At 38.5% G+C, this 17,082-nt stretch overlaps 1 protein-coding gene across 1 annotated transcript in view; it reads left to right on the forward strand.

Moving 5' to 3' along the window:
- The first annotated feature begins 10,789 nt into the window (after positions 1–10,789).
- UGCG (UDP-glucose ceramide glucosyltransferase) overlaps positions 10,790–17,082 on the forward strand; it is a 37,492-nt gene continuing 31,199 nt past the window's right edge. The window contains exon 1 of the mRNA XM_060100851.1: positions 10,790–11,298. Coding sequence (XP_059956834.1) covers positions 11,201–11,298 — 98 coding nt within the window. The 5' untranslated portion in view covers positions 10,790–11,200. The remainder of the gene's footprint in view (positions 11,299–17,082) is intronic.

Below are 17,082 nucleotides of genomic sequence, written 5' to 3' on the forward strand. Positions count from 1 at the left end.
CTTTATTTTAAAGTCTATTTTGTCTGATAAGAGAATTGCTACTCCAGCTTTCTTCTGATTTCCATTTGCATGGAATATCTTTTTCCATCCCCTCACTTTCAGTCCATGTATCCCTAGGTCTGAAGTGGGTCTCTTGTAGAGAGATGGGTCTTGTTTTTGTATCCATTCATTTTGGTTGGAGCATTTAATGTTTTGGTTGGAGCATTTAATCCATTTACGTTTGAGGTAATTATCAATATGTATGTTCCTATTACCATTTTTTAAAATTGTTTTGGGTTTGTTATTGCAGGTCTTTTCCTTCCCTTGTGTTTCTGCCTGGAGAAGTTCCTTTAGCATTTGTTGTAAAGCTGGTTTGGTGGTACTGAATTCTCTTAACTTTTGCTTGTCTGTGAAGGTTTTAATTTCTCTGTCGAATCTGAATGAGATCCTTGCTGGGTAATCTTGGTTGTAGTTTCTTCCCTTTCATCACTTTAAATATGTTCTGCCACTCCCTTCTGGCTTGCAGAGTTTCTGCTGAATGATTAGCTGTTAACCTTATGGGGATTCCCTTGTATGTTTTTTGTTGCTTTTCCGTTGATGCTTTTAATATTTTTTCTTTGTGTTTAATTTTTGTTAGTTTGATTAATCTGTGTCTCAGCATGTTTCTCCTTGGATTTATCCTGTATGGGACTCTGCACTTCCTGGACTTGATTATTTCCTTTCCCATGTTGGGGAAGTTTTCAACTATAATCTCTTCAAGTATTTTCTCAGACCCTTTCTTTTTTCTCTTCTTCTTCGGGACCCCTATAATTTGAATGTTTGTGTGTTTAATGTTGTCCCAGAGGTCTCTGAGACAGTTCTCAATTCTTTTCATTCTTTTTTCTTTATTCTGCTCCCTGGCAGTTATTTACACCATTTTATCTTCCAGCTCACTTATCCGTTCTTCTGCCTCAGTTATTCTGCTGTTGATTCCTTCTAGAGTACTTTTAATTTCAGTGATTGTGTTGTTCATCACTGTTTGTTTGCTCTTTAGTTTTTCTAGATCCTTGTTAAATGTTTCTTGTATTTTCTCCATTCTGTTTCCGAGATTTTGGCTCATCTTTACTATCATACTCTGAATTCTTTTTCTCATAGGTTGCCTATTTCATCTTCACGTATTTGGTCGTGTAGGTTTTTACCTTGCTCCTTTGTCTGTAACATATTTTTTTGTGGTTTCTTTCTTTCTTTTTTTTTTTGATGGGTGGGGCTGTATTCCTGTCTTACTGGTTATTTGGCCTGAGACGTCCAGCACTGGAGTTTGCAGGCAATTGGATGAGCCCAATCTTGGTGCTGACATTAGGACCTCTGGGAGGGCTCACTCCGATTAATATTCCCTGGGGTCTGAGGTTCTCTGTTAGTCCAGTGGTTTGGACTAGGAGCTCTCACCACAGGAGCTCAGGCCCAACCTCCTGCCTGGAAACCATGGTCCTGCAAACCAGTTGCTGGGGGTTCCTTCTGTCCCCTTAGGTGTCCGTGGTCCCCCACTTGTGCCTGGTAGGTGCATTTGTGCAGAGACATGAATTCTGCATCCTCCTAGTCTGCCACCTTGACTCTGCCCCTATATAATTCCATTTTTATTAAATGTCCAGGATAGGCAAATCTATAGACAGAAATTACATTAGTGGTTGCAATGAACTAGGAGGAAGGGGAAATGGGGAATGACTGATAATGGGTATGGGGTTTCTTTTTGCAGTGATGAAAGTGCTCTGAAGTTAGGTGGTCATGGTTGCACAACTCTGAATATACAAAAAGTCACTGAATTATATACTTTAAAAGAGTGAATTTTATGGTATGACTACGTCTCAATAAAGCTGTTAGTAGAAACAAAAAGCTGAAGGAGTTTAACTGGGATCTTCCATATTTAAAACTTCCTAGAAATTTCCCATTGTTTCATGAAAACTCAGTGTAGTGGGTATTATGGTTAGCTCTCCAATTCTAATTTTCCCCATCCAATTACATAGCTGCCATGCAGTTTGAGTGTGATTATCCTTACTAGAAGCTTCAATGGGTCCTGATTTGACCATTCCAGTTTTCCTTGCCATACCTTAAGTCAGTACACAAGTGGCATCAAGGGTATTCCAATTGGTGGGGTGGGGGCCGGCGGGGGGGGTGTGGAGAAAGCCCAGGTTTTTGTTAGGTGGTTGTGAATAACATACGTTTTCTCTTTTTCTGCATGTAAAGGGAAAACCATGAGGTACAGGTTAGCAGCCATCTTCCAACCATGAGAGGAGTCAGCTTGAAGACAAAAGTGACACACAGAGAAGGAGAGAGCCAAGACTATCTCAGAAAAATGGAGCAAGAGCCCTGATTGAGCCTTGCGGGACTCCTGCATCCTTTCAATAATCTTTAAGTAGTGTGTGACCATATGGTTAATTTGCCTATGACAGTCTCAGTTTACACCAGTTTTCCTAGCTTGATTGTTAATGGTGCCCTTTCTCTTTCTGAAAAGTGTTCCAGTTTCATTTATATGGTCACACTCAAGATAATTGGATTTTCAATCATATATCAATCAATTTAGCAGTTAACTAAGGTCAGCTGTTTTTCAAGTTGTGTCCATTTGGACTGTTTTCTGGCTACCTCCCATCATCCTCCCTCAGACTGTTCAGTTGTTTAGATTCAAAAAGTAACCAAAGGAAACATTCTGGTTTCCTCTCACTCTTACTCTTTCTTCAGGACCTAGGACTTCTCCATGAAGTCTTTCTAGACTTTTCTAAATAAAAGTGGTTAAAATGGTTATTCGTAACTCCCACACAATTCTCCTCATCCCTCTTTATCAATACTCAATAACATTGCATTATAATGATCTGTTCTTGTGTTTATCTTCCATAGCCAACTGGGAACATCTCCTGAAAAAGGATTATATCATTTTTAACTTTGTATCCAAAGCATGAGAACAGTGTGCTCCTGGAACATAGTTTCTTTTGATATTTGCTGAGGAATAAAGGAAAGAAATAACTGGATAGGAAAGCCATTCATTTGTTTGCTTTGTCATTTTAACAGTCTGTTCAACTAATTTTGCTCAATATTTTCCATTGTAGCAACTAACCATTAGTGATGCCTCCCAAGCCCAAATTACCTCAAAATAATTAAAATGGGCAATTGAATTTAAGGATGAGCTTAATATAGAAAACCCCCAAGAGTTGTTTCTGTTACTCTGAATTGTCCAGTGGACTGTTTCATGCTTCTTCATATTTGAGATAATGCTTCAAATTTATACCTACAATGAAATAAAGCCTTAAAAATAATCTGATATGATTTCTGAACAATTAAATTATTAGACTGGGTGGAGGGCTCATCTTCTTCACAAATTCATTGTTAGTTTAGTCTCATTCATGCAGATGTTCCTTTTTTTTTTTTTAACCAATTCAGAGCTAAAAAAAAATATTGTCATGTAAACTAGACTCTGAAAACTGCTTTCTGTTAATCCTGATATCCTGATGCATTTTATTCTAAGTATTTTTAAGGTATTTATTACCAAAAATAATATTAACACTTACTCAATATCATTGTTTCTTACATGTCAGAAGACTCCATGTGTATCTAAATACCTTTTAAATCTTATGCTTTGCTTGTATAGAATATTTTTTTCAAGGCCTGAAATTTATTTTTCTTATGGAATAAAAGTACCTTGGTTTGCTCTTCACTATTTTATGATATTATTCCTATTCTATACAATTATCATCTAATTGCATTTGTTTCTGGCTGAATAAACCAGTTATGTTAGCAAAAAGATGAGATCTAAAGGATATCCTGGTTTGTGTTATAAGCAAAAATTGTTGAGTGTTGATGCTTCTGCTACAGAGAGACCGATTTGCTTTAAAAAAATCCTTTTAAGTATAGTTAATTTTATTTTTCATAGGTAAAAACAGTAAAGGAAGAAATTGAGAAAATAAGTTAGTGATCTAGATGAAATTAGAATGAAGGAATGCTCTCTGTTAAGGAATAATAATAAAAGTTTCAAAAAATTTACACATGTCTGCAACTGTTCTGAATATTTTATATATGTTAACTTTAGTCCTCACAACACAGGTCATATAGGTGGTAAATGGTAGAACTGGAATTCAAACCCAGCTAGTTTGACATTCACAGTGTATGTATGCGCTTAACAGATAGTCTACACTGTATCCTCAAACAAAGCTTTCTTCAGATAGAAAGTATTTTGAAGAGATCCTAAACTCCAAAGATGTAGGTTATCTCCACAGCCTTTGTTCCTTAGTAAAAGTTAAACTCACATTTAATTATATTCTTGTTAATACTATGAAATAATACAATAAAAAACAGATTTTATTGTCATTTTTCTGATCTTTTAAATTCTTCTACTTGTTTACTCTCTTAGATGAATTGTTCTGAAATGACTGTATATTTCGTGAAATTCCTCTTAATTGAAGTAAAAGATGTGGTAAAGAGTAAGATGTTTAGTGCATCTTAGCGTGAAATATATGGTCTATTCTAAATACACTTTCCTATGTCTCAGATGTTGAAATTGCCTTCTACAGAGTATTGGTTATCAAACTAAATAATGCTAAACCAAAATCTACTTCGTGATCTGAACTTTGAGGATTGATTATCTACTATATATTGTTTAAATTAACTTAATATTGTGCATTTTAATATAAGGAGCATTGGCTTTGGAGTCTAACAGACCTGGGTCCAAACTCCAGCTCCATCCTTATCAGATGCATAACTTTATCTTTTTGGCTTCCAATTATATATTTCATGACATTTGTGAAAGTCAAGTTAATATTTTAAAATTTGCCTGGCACATAACTTATGTTCTTGTGTTCAGTAAATACAGTTGGCCCTCCATAACCGTGGGTTCTGAGTCCATGGATTCGACCAACTGGAATTCAAACCCAGAAGAGAAAATATTTGAAAAAAATTCTAGAAAGTTCCAAAAAGTAGAACTTGAATTTGCTGTATATCCTGGCAACTATTTACATAGCATTTACATTGTATTAGATATTATAAATAATCTAGAGATGATTTCAAGTATACAGGATTATATGCTTATATAATACATACCTATAGTGCTTAGGTTATATGCAAATACTATGTCATTTTATATAAGGGACTCGAGCATTTGTGGATTTTGATGTCTGAGGGTGTCCTGGAAATAATCACCCACTGATACCAAGGGAGGACTGTATTAGTCTCAGTCTCTGTCTCTGTCTCTCTCTCATTCTCCAGTAAATCTACCAAGTTTGTTTACACACACACACACACGCAGAGCCTAGGTGAAAGTTTGGACATTATAAACTTTAATAAATAAATTGAATTGAGCCATGAATATCTATCTAAAAAGAAAGCAATTTCAAAAACATTTTGAAAAAGAAAATAATTGATACTTACATGGGACACATTTGGAAATCTTTAGAATTTAGCTTCCTTTAGGAATGAACATCAGTGCTTCAACCTAGCACACCATGGATTAAAACAAAATCAAGTATGAAATTTGAAAAGAAATGAGTATGAGGTAAAACATTTTAATTAGTCATTTGGATATGAGCTAGCAAAACAGCTGAGAATGAAACGAACTCTAGTAAACTCTAGGCACTCCCCTGGACCACACCTATACGTACAAACACATACCAGTGGCTTATCAAGATCAGGTCTTGAACTGACAATTTGCCTAGAACCTTTGTACATTTGAAGTCTATTCATAGTGATATAGTATCTCAGGATCTGAAGGCCTTTACAAAGTTACCATTTAATGGGTAAAAAAACCACTGTAGGGCTTCCCTGGTGGCACAGTGGTTGGGAGTCCGCCTAACGATGCGGGGGGCGTGGGTTCGTGCCCCCGTCCGGGAGGATCCCACGTGCCATGGAGCGGCTGGGCCCGTGGGCCATGGCCGCTGGGCCTGCGTGTCCGGAGCCTGTGCTCCGCAGCGGGAGAGGCCACAGTGGTGAGAGGCCCATGTACCGCAAAAAACAAAACAAAACACTAGGTTAAGCACCTGAACTGATAAGTAGATAAGGCATTTTTCTACTAATTTCTAACATGCTTAGGGGAAAAAAAGGACAAGAATTAAATCGCTTCTTTGGGCATTAGCACAACAAATTTCAGATCAATTGATTCTAACTTTGTTTTTGAAACTTCAAATTTACCCAATTTCTGGAGGATCACTTTTTACATTTTAAAAAAGTTTTTATAAGGGCTGAAAATTTACAATATACCTATCTTTTAAAAATAACACATTAACCACATTCAACCAACCTCGGATCACGTAGTATTGTAGTAGTATTTACTGAAAAAAAATCTGCATATAAGTGGAGCCCTGTTGTTCAAGGGTCAACTGTGTGTCCAATATTGACATAAAAATGATGCTGTTGACTGTCAAGTAGATCATGGGCTTTGGAGCAGGTCTTTAGGTTGTGATTAGGTGAACTAATATATAGTTACTTTTACTCACTGTAACTCTGTGGTCTAATTTTGTAATCTGAAGGAGGGTTATGAATAATTAATGTGTATTTGTTTTCCACAGAGAAAAAAATCATATTTAAAGTATTTGCAAACAAAGGAGAAAGTTGAACAATTTTTCTAGTGACTTCTCTCAGTGTAGATCAGTTTAAATAAACTAATTCACTTGTTCAACAAATATTTGAGTGCCTAGAAGGTGGAAAGCCCTGGTATCTGATGACAAACTACTTTATCTCACTAATTCAGACGCTTATAACATTTCCAGTACTTCAAATGGAGCACTCACTAATTTTTTTTTAAAAATAGACTATTTTTAAAGCAGTTTTAGGTTCACAGTAAAACTGAGCAGAAAATACAGTTCCCATATACTCCCTGCCCAACATACGCACAGCTTCCCCCACTGTCAACATCCTGCCCCAGGGTGGTATATTTTTTACTGTTGATGAACCTACATTGACACATCACAGTTACCCAAAGTCCATAGTTTACATTAGGGTTCACTCTTGATGTTGTACATTCTATGGTTTTGGACAAATGTATAGTACTTGTATCTACCATTACATTGAATAGTATCATACAGAATAGTTTTACTGCCCTAAAAGTTCTCTGTGGCCTGCCTATTCACCCCTCCCTCTCTCCCTTCTGGCAACCACTGACATTTTTACTGTCTCCATAGTTTTGCCTTTTCCAGAATGTCATATAATTGGAATCATACAGTATGTAGCCTTTTCAGATTGGCTTCTTTTACTTAGGAATATGCCTTTAAGTTTCCTCCATGTCTTTCATGACTTGATAATTAATTTCTTCTTAGCATTGAATAATATTCCATTGTCTGGATGTACCAGACAATGGATTTATCGATTCATGTACAGAAGGACATCTTGGTTGCTTCCAAGTTTTGGCAATTAGGAATAAAGCTGCTATAAACATCCGTGTGCAGGTTTTTGTATGGATGTGTTTTCAATTCATTTGGCTAAACAGCAAGGAGTGCGACGCTGGATTGTATGGTAAGAGTATGTTTAGTTTTGTAAGTAAATGCCAAACTATCTTCCAAAGTGACTGTATCACTTGTAATTATTTTTTAAATTATGAAAAATTTCTACATGATTTTTCATCATTTATAACTCATTTGTAAAATAGAAAATGGTCATTTTTCTTCATGGAAACAGTAATGCTCATTATAGAAAGTCAACAATATAAACAGGTAGATTTTAAAAAATCAACACGTTTCATTCCTCAAAGATAAATACTCATAATTGTCTGGTGTAATTTATTTTAGTCTTTTTTCTGTACATAGGCTTTGTGTCACATTTTAAACTTGATTTTTCTAGAAATCTCACTAAAGATGATGTTTTTCTTAGATGCAATCCAAATCAAGAATCCTGATTATTAGACTTCCCTGGTGGCACAGTGGTTAAGAATCTGCCTGCCAACACAGGGGATGGGGGTTTGATCCCTAGTCCAGGAAGATTCCACATGCCACAGAGCAGCTAAGCCCGTGCACCACAACTACTGAGCCTGCGCCCTAGAGACCACGAGCCACAACTACTGAGCCCACGAACCACAACTACTGAAGCCCGTGTGCCTAGAGCCCATACTCCGCAACAAGAGAAGCCACTGACCACAATGAGAAGCCCGCGCACCGCAATGAAGAGTAGCCCCAGCTTGCCGCAACTAGAGAACGCCTGTGCACAGCACAAGGAAGACCCAATGCAGGCAAATATTAATTAATTACTTAATTAAAAAATAAAATAAATACGTCTTTAAAAAAAGAATCCTGATTATTGAAAATATTACAACTTTAAAAAATGTAAAACTAACTTTTATATATAGGCATTTGGGGCACAGTGTAACAGAGTATCAACTTGCCAAAGTTTGTTTCATTTCTCTGAGGTAACTTATGTATCTGTGTTCTCCAAGCCTCCACTCTTGTCTTTTCTGGGACATGTGACTAGAACCAATATAATTTCATTTCAGTTTCAGTTGGAATCAGCTACAATTATTTTGGCTTGGATTTGGTTCAAACCAAAAATGTGTTCCAACTACTTGGTTTGAACCAGACATTCTGCATCCTTTTCTGGTTAAGGTTTTATAACTAAACTACCTAGGGCCACTAAATGACAGTCAAATTTGGCTTTTGTTTACCTCTAAAAACATTGCTTCTTAAAATGCATGAATTCTAATATATACTAATATTACTAGATTGCCACTGGAAAAAGTCAGAGGCCCTGAACTTGGTAGAATTTGAGGAGAGCCCTTTAGACAAACAGCCAAAATAATGTTAGCCGCCAAAAGTGAGATTGGTGGACAGGGTCTTTGCTAGACTCCTATGCTGCTGGGCTACATGGAAAAAATTTACACTTTTACCATATCTATAGAATACATCTATATATCTATAGAATATTCTATATCTATAGAATGTTAGGATTGCACATTCTAAAGCTGCTACTTTAAACTCATCAACCAGGTTTGGACAGACCACGTTTAACTAGGCTCAAGTACAACATAGCTGATCTATTATGTACTGATTATACTCAATCAGAGGAGTTCTGTTAACTGTTAAGAATATCGGGTTCTTTCAACTTTCTTTGGCCTCCTTTTCCAAGTCATTGATCATACTGTATAAAATCCTTTGTTGTAAGGTTCCAAAAACCATTTGGAGAAATGTAGAATACAACAAAATGCTTAAATTGACCAATTGATGTAGTTCATCAAATCTTAGAGTACATTAATTGAATGCAGTATTATTTTATATACGATTAAGAAAAAAAATCTACCAATTAGTTGTAAGATGCCGTTGACTGTGAGATGTATTTCCATTTCAGAAATGTTAAAATGAAATGTTTTTTAAAAAGCATGTCTTAGAATTGATTAACTAAAATAGTGATGTTTTAAAATTTCCACTTGTAGTGTTATTTCCATGCTAATATACTATTGGGCTATAACTTTAATTTATCAACCAGTAACTCTCAACAGTGGAAGTTTGGTTTCTAAGCCCTGTTCTTTCTTACTGACTTTAACCGGGTAAAACAAAGGGTATAGCAAATCCAGGATTGGTTCTCAGTATAGACATTAATTTAAACTCTTTTCTGATTGTAGTTTATCATTTACTTATAGATTGAGGTAGCTCATTCGATCAATATTAGCTATAATAAATAATAAAATAAACAACTTCGTTTCAAAATTGAATTCCATTCTGAAATCTCTCAAGGGAGGTCATGGATTATTTAAAAGGAAATCACTTGAATAAACATCGTCTAAACATAAAACAATAGAGAAACAATATAAACTCATCTAGGCTGAAGAAACAAACAGAAACATTTAGTACTAGATTAACCCATCTCCCTGGACTGATTTAAAATTAAGATAAACACTAAGTTACCTTACTATCCAAAATGCCATTTCTTTCCATTTTAGAGCAGTGCTATCCCCCTGTGTAATTTAAAATTTTCTAGTAGCTAACCAAATTTAAAAAGTAGAACAACAGCAAAGACAGTGAAATAATTTTAATAATTTAACTTAGTATATCAAAATATTGTTTCAACATGTAATCAATATAAAATAAATGAGGTGGTCTTCGGTATCAGGTGTATGATTTACGTTCGCAATACATCTCAATTCCTACCAGCCACATTTCAAGCGCTCAATGCCCACCTATGGCTACAGTATTGGGCAGGAGTAGTCTTTGAGGACGTCAGTATTAACTGATTCTTTACATTCTGAGTTTGAGAATTTCTTTTATGTTACACGCTGCCTCTAAGGTGCTTAGAGATCTGCGAAGCACAAGGAGATTATTTTACTCTCGGTCCGTTGTGATCCAAGACTCCACAGCATTAGAACCAGCGAGGGAGGAAGGCAATGGGACACCCTCGCGCCCAGGAACGTGTCTTGGAGGAGGGCCTGAGCCGCTCCAAGTAATGCCCGGCGCAGCGGCTGCGAACACAGCGTTGGAAGTTGGACTGCGAAGACAACTCGGGGGCTGCCTGGAACCCCGGGTCTTTTCCTGGGGCGCCCTAGAACACCTGAACCGGACAAAGGGAAAGGGTCCTCCGAGTTGGATACAGGGACCCGCTCCGCCGACGGAGGCCGGCCCAGGGCTGCAGTGCTGGCCGCCCGGGTAGCCTCCGCCGGTCACTGAGAGGTGGGCGGAGGCCTGAGCCCGGAGGTGGGGAAAAACCCTGCCGACGTCCAGCTGGAGAAGTCTCCCAGGGGCGCGCTCACGACAGTGACGCCACGGGCGCGAGGGCGGCAGGGTGGGCGGAGAGGAGCGGCGCGCACCGCCCCTCGGAGGCGGGTGGGGGAGGGCGCGGTTCCGGAGGGCTGGGGCGGGGCGGGGCTGGGTGCGCCGGGGAGTCTGGGCGCAAGCCGGCGGTTTCGATTAGTACGCGGAGTTGCGGCTGCAAAGCAGGGAGCGGAGCTTCGCTGCCCGGAGCCCGGCGGCGACGGAGGCGCAGGCGTGTGGGGTCCGGCCGGCGTCCGCGAGGGGGTGGAGAGACGAGTCGGAGCGCGGGGCCACGGCCGCCCTGCCCACTGAGTCCGGCCACCGCAACGCCTGCATCCGCGAGCGCGCCCAGGCCAGCGCGCGAGCGAGTGCGCGCGGGCGGGGGCGCGCAGGCCCTGCCCGCCCCTTCCGCCCCCACCCCCCCTCCGCCCCTTCCTCTCGCCACCTTTCTCTCCACTTCTGCGACCCCGCGCCGGGCGCCCACCCTGTCCTCCTGCGGGAGCGCTGTCCGCTGCGGCGGCCGGAGCGGGCCAGGCCGGGGGATGGCGCTGCTGGACCTGGCCCTGGAGGGAATGGCCGTCTTCGGGTTCGTCCTCTTCTTGGTGCTGTGGCTGATGCATTTCATGGCCATCATCTACACGTGAGTGAGGGGCAGCTGGAGGAGCCCGTGGCGGGGGTCGAGGCCTGGGGACAGGCGAGGGTGGGAGGAATTTCGCTTTGGAGGGGATTGGGATCGGATGGGGGTGGAGAAAGCCAATTCTCAGACTCTTCCTCCCATTCCCTCTCCCTGTGCATCAGCTAGGGCGGGGGGTTCATTGGAAGAGAAAAGTGGCGAGTGAGGGGATGACTGGGCTTCAGGCGACTGCACAGCCAGGAGAAAGGAGACTATGCTCTTTTTACGTGTCAGGCGGAAGGTTGCTTGCTTGGTTTGATTGTGTTGGGGATTCGTGTGATTTTTCATCTGGGCCAAGATGTATGGTGTATTGTGTTTTGTTTTGTGTTTTTCCCTCGACCTGGGCCACGTTTCTGTTATGGTGATGATCGTTTCCACTCTTCGGTGAGCTGCACACAGCCACCTGGAGACCTCCCTGTGGATTTTCTTCTTCCTGGAAGAGCTGTGTGTCCTTAGATAGGTGTGAAGCACCTGTCCACCTTGAAAAATGTCCACCAAATGTCTGAGCTGGCGTTGTAGTCTTGAGTCATGTCAGCTTGTACATTTCAGTGTGGTTTTCTTTCCTTTTTTTTTTCCCAATTCCTTATTTATTATCTTGTTTAGATGTGCCCCCCCACACACACACCTTTTCATTAGATGCCTTTCACTGGGGACACAGTGGCGAGCACGACAGAATTCCTGTCCTCAAAGATCTTACATTCCAGAAGGGAGAGACAGATAATAAAATTCCAAATAAGGTTATTTCAGATAGTGATAAAGACTATGAATAAAATAAAACCGGGTAATGGATGAATATGACATAGAGTGTGTAGCTACTTTTGATATTTCAGTTGTTCAAATGTCTTTAAAATGTCTTTATCCTTCATGAGGATATGAAAGAATTGGCATAGAGTGCATTACTCTTGGATTCACTGGATTTTTAGACCCCCAAAAAGATGATGGTGCATAGTGATGTTTACCACCCATTAGAATAAGGTATATGTTAGTAGAAGAGAGGGGAGAACTTTAAGAAATTAATTACTTATAGTTTTTTTTCCTTTTCACTACAGAAAAAGTGTGCTTTTTCCTTTTGGACATGCTGCATTTTATTAGTGTAGTGTGGCATTTCCTGGTACTGGAGAAAGATGCTACATTGTACAAGGCATACTGATATTTCTTTGAAGATGAAAGAAAAATGCTTCTTGGACACTGTTGATCTTAGGTTTTGGAGTTTGTGAGCTGTAGGCACTGACATTCTGGAGTTCATTTTAAATATATGAGTTCTTAAAAAACAATTTTGTCACTTTTTCCAATCATAAAAATAAAACATGCTTACTGTATAGAGCATTTAGACAGTACAGAGAGGAAGAAAGAAGAAAGTTCAACACACACACCAAAACTCCATTACCTGTCAACCTTTTGTGACTATCCTTCCAATTATATTTCTGCGGTGGGAGGGAAAGGAAGGGAGGGAGGTAAGGGGGGAGAGAGAAATGGGTCATATTATGGTTGTTCTTTCACCAGCCTCAAAATTCATCTATTTAATAAATACTTTCTGGGAAGCTCTTTTGTATATACAAGGCACTGTTCTAGGTGCTGGAAATAAGATTGAAGAACAATACATGCAGGGCCCCTGCTCACATGGAGCGTCCATGTAAAATGTCTTGAGTAATTTTCTCATGTCAGTAAATGTATGAGGGACTTCCCTGGTGGCACAGTAGTTAAGAATCCGCCTGCCAATGCAGGGGACATGGGGTCGATCCCTAGTCGGGGAAGATCCCACATGCCACGGAGCAACTAAGCCCATGTGCCACAACTACTGAGCTTGCGCTCTAGACCCCGCGAGCCACAACTGCTGAGCCCGCATGCCACAACTACTGAAGCTCACTCACCTACAGCCCGTGCTCCACAACAAGCCACCTCAGTGAGAAGCCCGTGCACTGCAACAAAGAGCAACGCAGCCAAAAAATAAAAAAATAATTAATTAAAAAAAAGAAATCTATGATCTCTCCATCATTTTTAATAGATGCATGACATTTTTGTTTATGAGGTACTAATATGTATTCATTGTTATTATTGATGGGCATTTAGGTTATTTTCAATTTGTCAAGATTACAAACAATATGGTGATGAATTCATATGCTTACATCTTGGAGAGATGATCTCCTTAGTTTACATTCTGAAAGAGGAATTATTGGGCCAGAAGTGGTGCACATTTTAAACTTTATTACATATTGCTCTATAGAAAGGTTGTATCTATTCATAGTCCTTGTAACACTGTATGATGGTCCCCATTTCCCCTTACTAAGTATCAGGCTTTTTACTGTTTTCTGTTTTTTATTTTCATTTCTTTAATTACTAGTTCCACTGAATGTTTTTCATATATTTAATACTAGTTACATTTAGTTGTAAATTTCATACTCAATCTTTTGCCTGTGCTGCAGTGTATTGCTGTGTTAATCTTTTTAATCGGAAGATTGTTCTTCTGTGATATGTTGCAGTTTTTGCCCAGGTTGTTGTTTTTTGTTTTGTTTTGGTTTTGGTTTTTTTTGTCTTTCAACTTTGTACATGTATTTAGCATGGAGAAAAAGTGTGTACCTGTGTGTTTTAGGTAGTCAAGTCTTTTTTTTTTTTTTTCCTGACTGGTAAAATTTTTTATCTTCTCCATTTCCCCCAACTATTATATAGTAAGTATCTGTTTTTCTTTTAGTATTTTGAGTTTTCTTAGATTCTTTTTTTTACACTTTACCCTTACAAAGTGTACCAGTATCCACTATTTTAATGAATGAAGTATTATTACCTTTATTACCATATTACTGGCGAGGCCAGCCCCTCCTTATTCTTTTGCAAATTTTTAACTTTTTATACATTTTTATTTAAAAATGAACTTTAGAACCTTTTTTTTTTTTTCCAGACACTAAGTAATCTTGTATTTAAATTGGAATTGTTAAATTCACAGCTTGATTTGAAGAAAGTTGACTTCTTTCAACATAGGACCATGATGGATCCCCTTCCCTCTATGATGTATACATAATGATAAAGTCACACTTCTTTCACACTGGTGATGTAGCTTAATACTTCAAATAACCATCTGGGAATGTTTATACTCTTAGACTGTGACAACTCCAGAATAGTTTTAAATTATTTTGTGCTCCATGATAAACTGCAGAATTTTCTTAAATACTTTTTTACTTAAAATACTTCTAGTTTTTGAGACTAGTACAAACTTTAGCTTAGTTAAGATACTGTAAAGAGTCTTTGTATTTCTTTTCCAATGCCCCATAAAGTTACCTTTTATATTGACAGTAACAGGATTCAGAAAAGTTATGTGAAAATAGAATAGAGAAAATGCAATTTTTTTATAACAGATGAGTAGGAATCTTCTCTTTCTGAAATGGATAACTGAACATAAAGTAAATCAACAGTTTAATTTATGTATAAATTAAATCTTGCCTTTTAAAAAATTAAGTTCTTTTCATCTCATCCCACCATCAAAATGATTTACATGTTTGATTTGATTCCTTTCTTATTGAAGTAAAGATACTTCCCAATTTAGTGAGTTGTTTTCAAGCAGAGCCCTAAGGTTTTGTCCTCTCCTTTTCTCTTCTGTATTTAAAATTGCAAATTTGATAATCTCCACATTTTGACAAGCAAGGTTAAAGAACATTGGCAATGATATTGTGGTTAAAATATTGTGCTAAGCATTCTGTATTTTATTGAAGAATATATTTTCTGAACAGGTGTTCTGTGTCCTCTCAAATCATTTTAAGTGAGGTAAGGTATAAATAAAATAATCATATATTGGTTCTCTCCTAAAACCTTGTGCCTGCAACTGGTGGAAATGGAGCCTATTTTCAAAACCTTATATGCCTCCATATCTGGTCGTCAGATTAAGGAGCATAATTTGTGAGCTACTAATGTTTAAAAATGTTTTAGTAATACAAACATTGTAGTGAAATTGCTGAGAAAAACGATAAAACATTCTTTTTTAAAACCAGTGGTTATTTTTTAAAAATTAAATACAGTGTATAATGGTATCTAGTTAATTTAGATTCAATGTTCTATTGTATTGTAACTTCTTAAAATGAGGTAAAGAGCTAAGTATTGGCCTGTATTTTAAAAATGGAGCTGAATGTGATTAATACAGTGAACAATTGTTCAATGAAATTTTTTGCTCCAATTTCATAAATATCTTACAGTTCCTATATGCCTACAATTTAAAAAATTGAGATGATTTATAAACTAGAGAACCATTATTTTCAATATTTTCTGCTCACTGGTATCTCTACCTACTGCTTTTCTCCTTTCCAGATTTAGTATCGACTGATGCCTAATCATTTCATAACATATTTTAGACGGCAGAGGTTTGTGGGATTTTGCCTATAATGTCTCCCCCTCGCCCCGCCATGGCTCGCGGGATCTTAGTTCCCTGACCAGGGATTGAACCCCAGCCCCGTGGTAGTGAAAGCGCCAACTCCTAACCACTGGACCACCAGGGAATTCCCCTATAATGTTAAAGATAACATTCAGATTAGAGCATTTGAAATTCAGGGCTCTTATTTTGAAGATTATTTTTTCCTAAAACAAAACAAAACAAACAACAACAAAAACTAATGATTATATCCTCTGTAGGCGGAGTTGGTTAAGTGATCTTTATGGATTTTTTTCCTTTTTTGAGAGCTAGTGTGGTTTGATAGCTTGGGGGCTGCTCTTTTCTTCCCTGTTTAGCTGTTAGGAGCCATACTGCTAGATAAGAGTATCTAAGCAAGACACCTTGCTTTTTTCTCCTCTCACTCCCCCATCCCTCTCCCTCCTTGGATTTATCATTTTTTCCCCTCTACACATGGTATCCTAATGTTTAGTGATAGGCTTTATCTTTTCTATTGACTGGAGGTGCCAGGGTACGGTGGAAATACTTCTTGTATCCATAAATATTAACTGCCCTCTACTAAAGCAGAGGTCCTTTTCCTGAAGATTTTTTCTCAAGTTAATTGTGCCTTTCCTAATTTTTCTAGTATAACAACTTTTATACCTGCTGCACAGCTTTTATTTGTTTGTTTTTTTGTTTTTTTTTTTTTGTTTGTTTGTTTTTTTTTTGCGGTACGCGGGCCTCTCACTGTTGTGACCTCTCCCGTTGCGGAGCACAGGCTCCGGACGTGCAGGCTCAGCGGCCATGGTTCACGGGCCCAGCCGCTCCGCGGCATGTGGGATCTTCCCGGACTGGGGCACGAACCCGTGTCCCCTGCATCGGCAGGCGGACTCTCAACCACTGCGCCAACAGGGAAGCCCTGCACAGCTTTTGAATGGAGTTTAAATACTCACTGTATCAGGATAACTGTGATAAACTTCCTGTTAGAAAGTAATTGTGTTTTTAATGTGAATTTTAGCATTTCAAATATTATTTTTAGGTAATATGATTTTTTTTTGCCTTAAATTCATTAATATATTGATGTTCTGAGCCTTAGTAGAATGTAAATTGAGAGCTTATTTTCTGGGTTTATTCCTGAGGATGCACTTGGACTTTGGACAGATGTTCGTCAGTCAGGGTCATTGCTACCAGAACCACTTTTGGGTGCACGAATAAGGCAATTGAGCCCCTTGAACCTGAGCCTGGGGTAGATACAGAATTGGACTATATTGTGATAGCTTAAAAAGCAAAAAGGAAATCGTAATTCAGTTTTAATATTTAGTGATGATTCTCTTGATTCATCATTCCTCCCTTTTCCTACCTACATTATTAGTTCAGTACATGTTATCTCTGCCCTAGATTAT

The sequence above is a fragment of the Mesoplodon densirostris genome, chromosome 6 (assembly GCF_025265405.1).
Source record: "Mesoplodon densirostris isolate mMesDen1 chromosome 6, mMesDen1 primary haplotype, whole genome shotgun sequence".
NCBI lineage: Eukaryota > Metazoa > Chordata > Mammalia > Artiodactyla > Ziphiidae > Mesoplodon > Mesoplodon densirostris.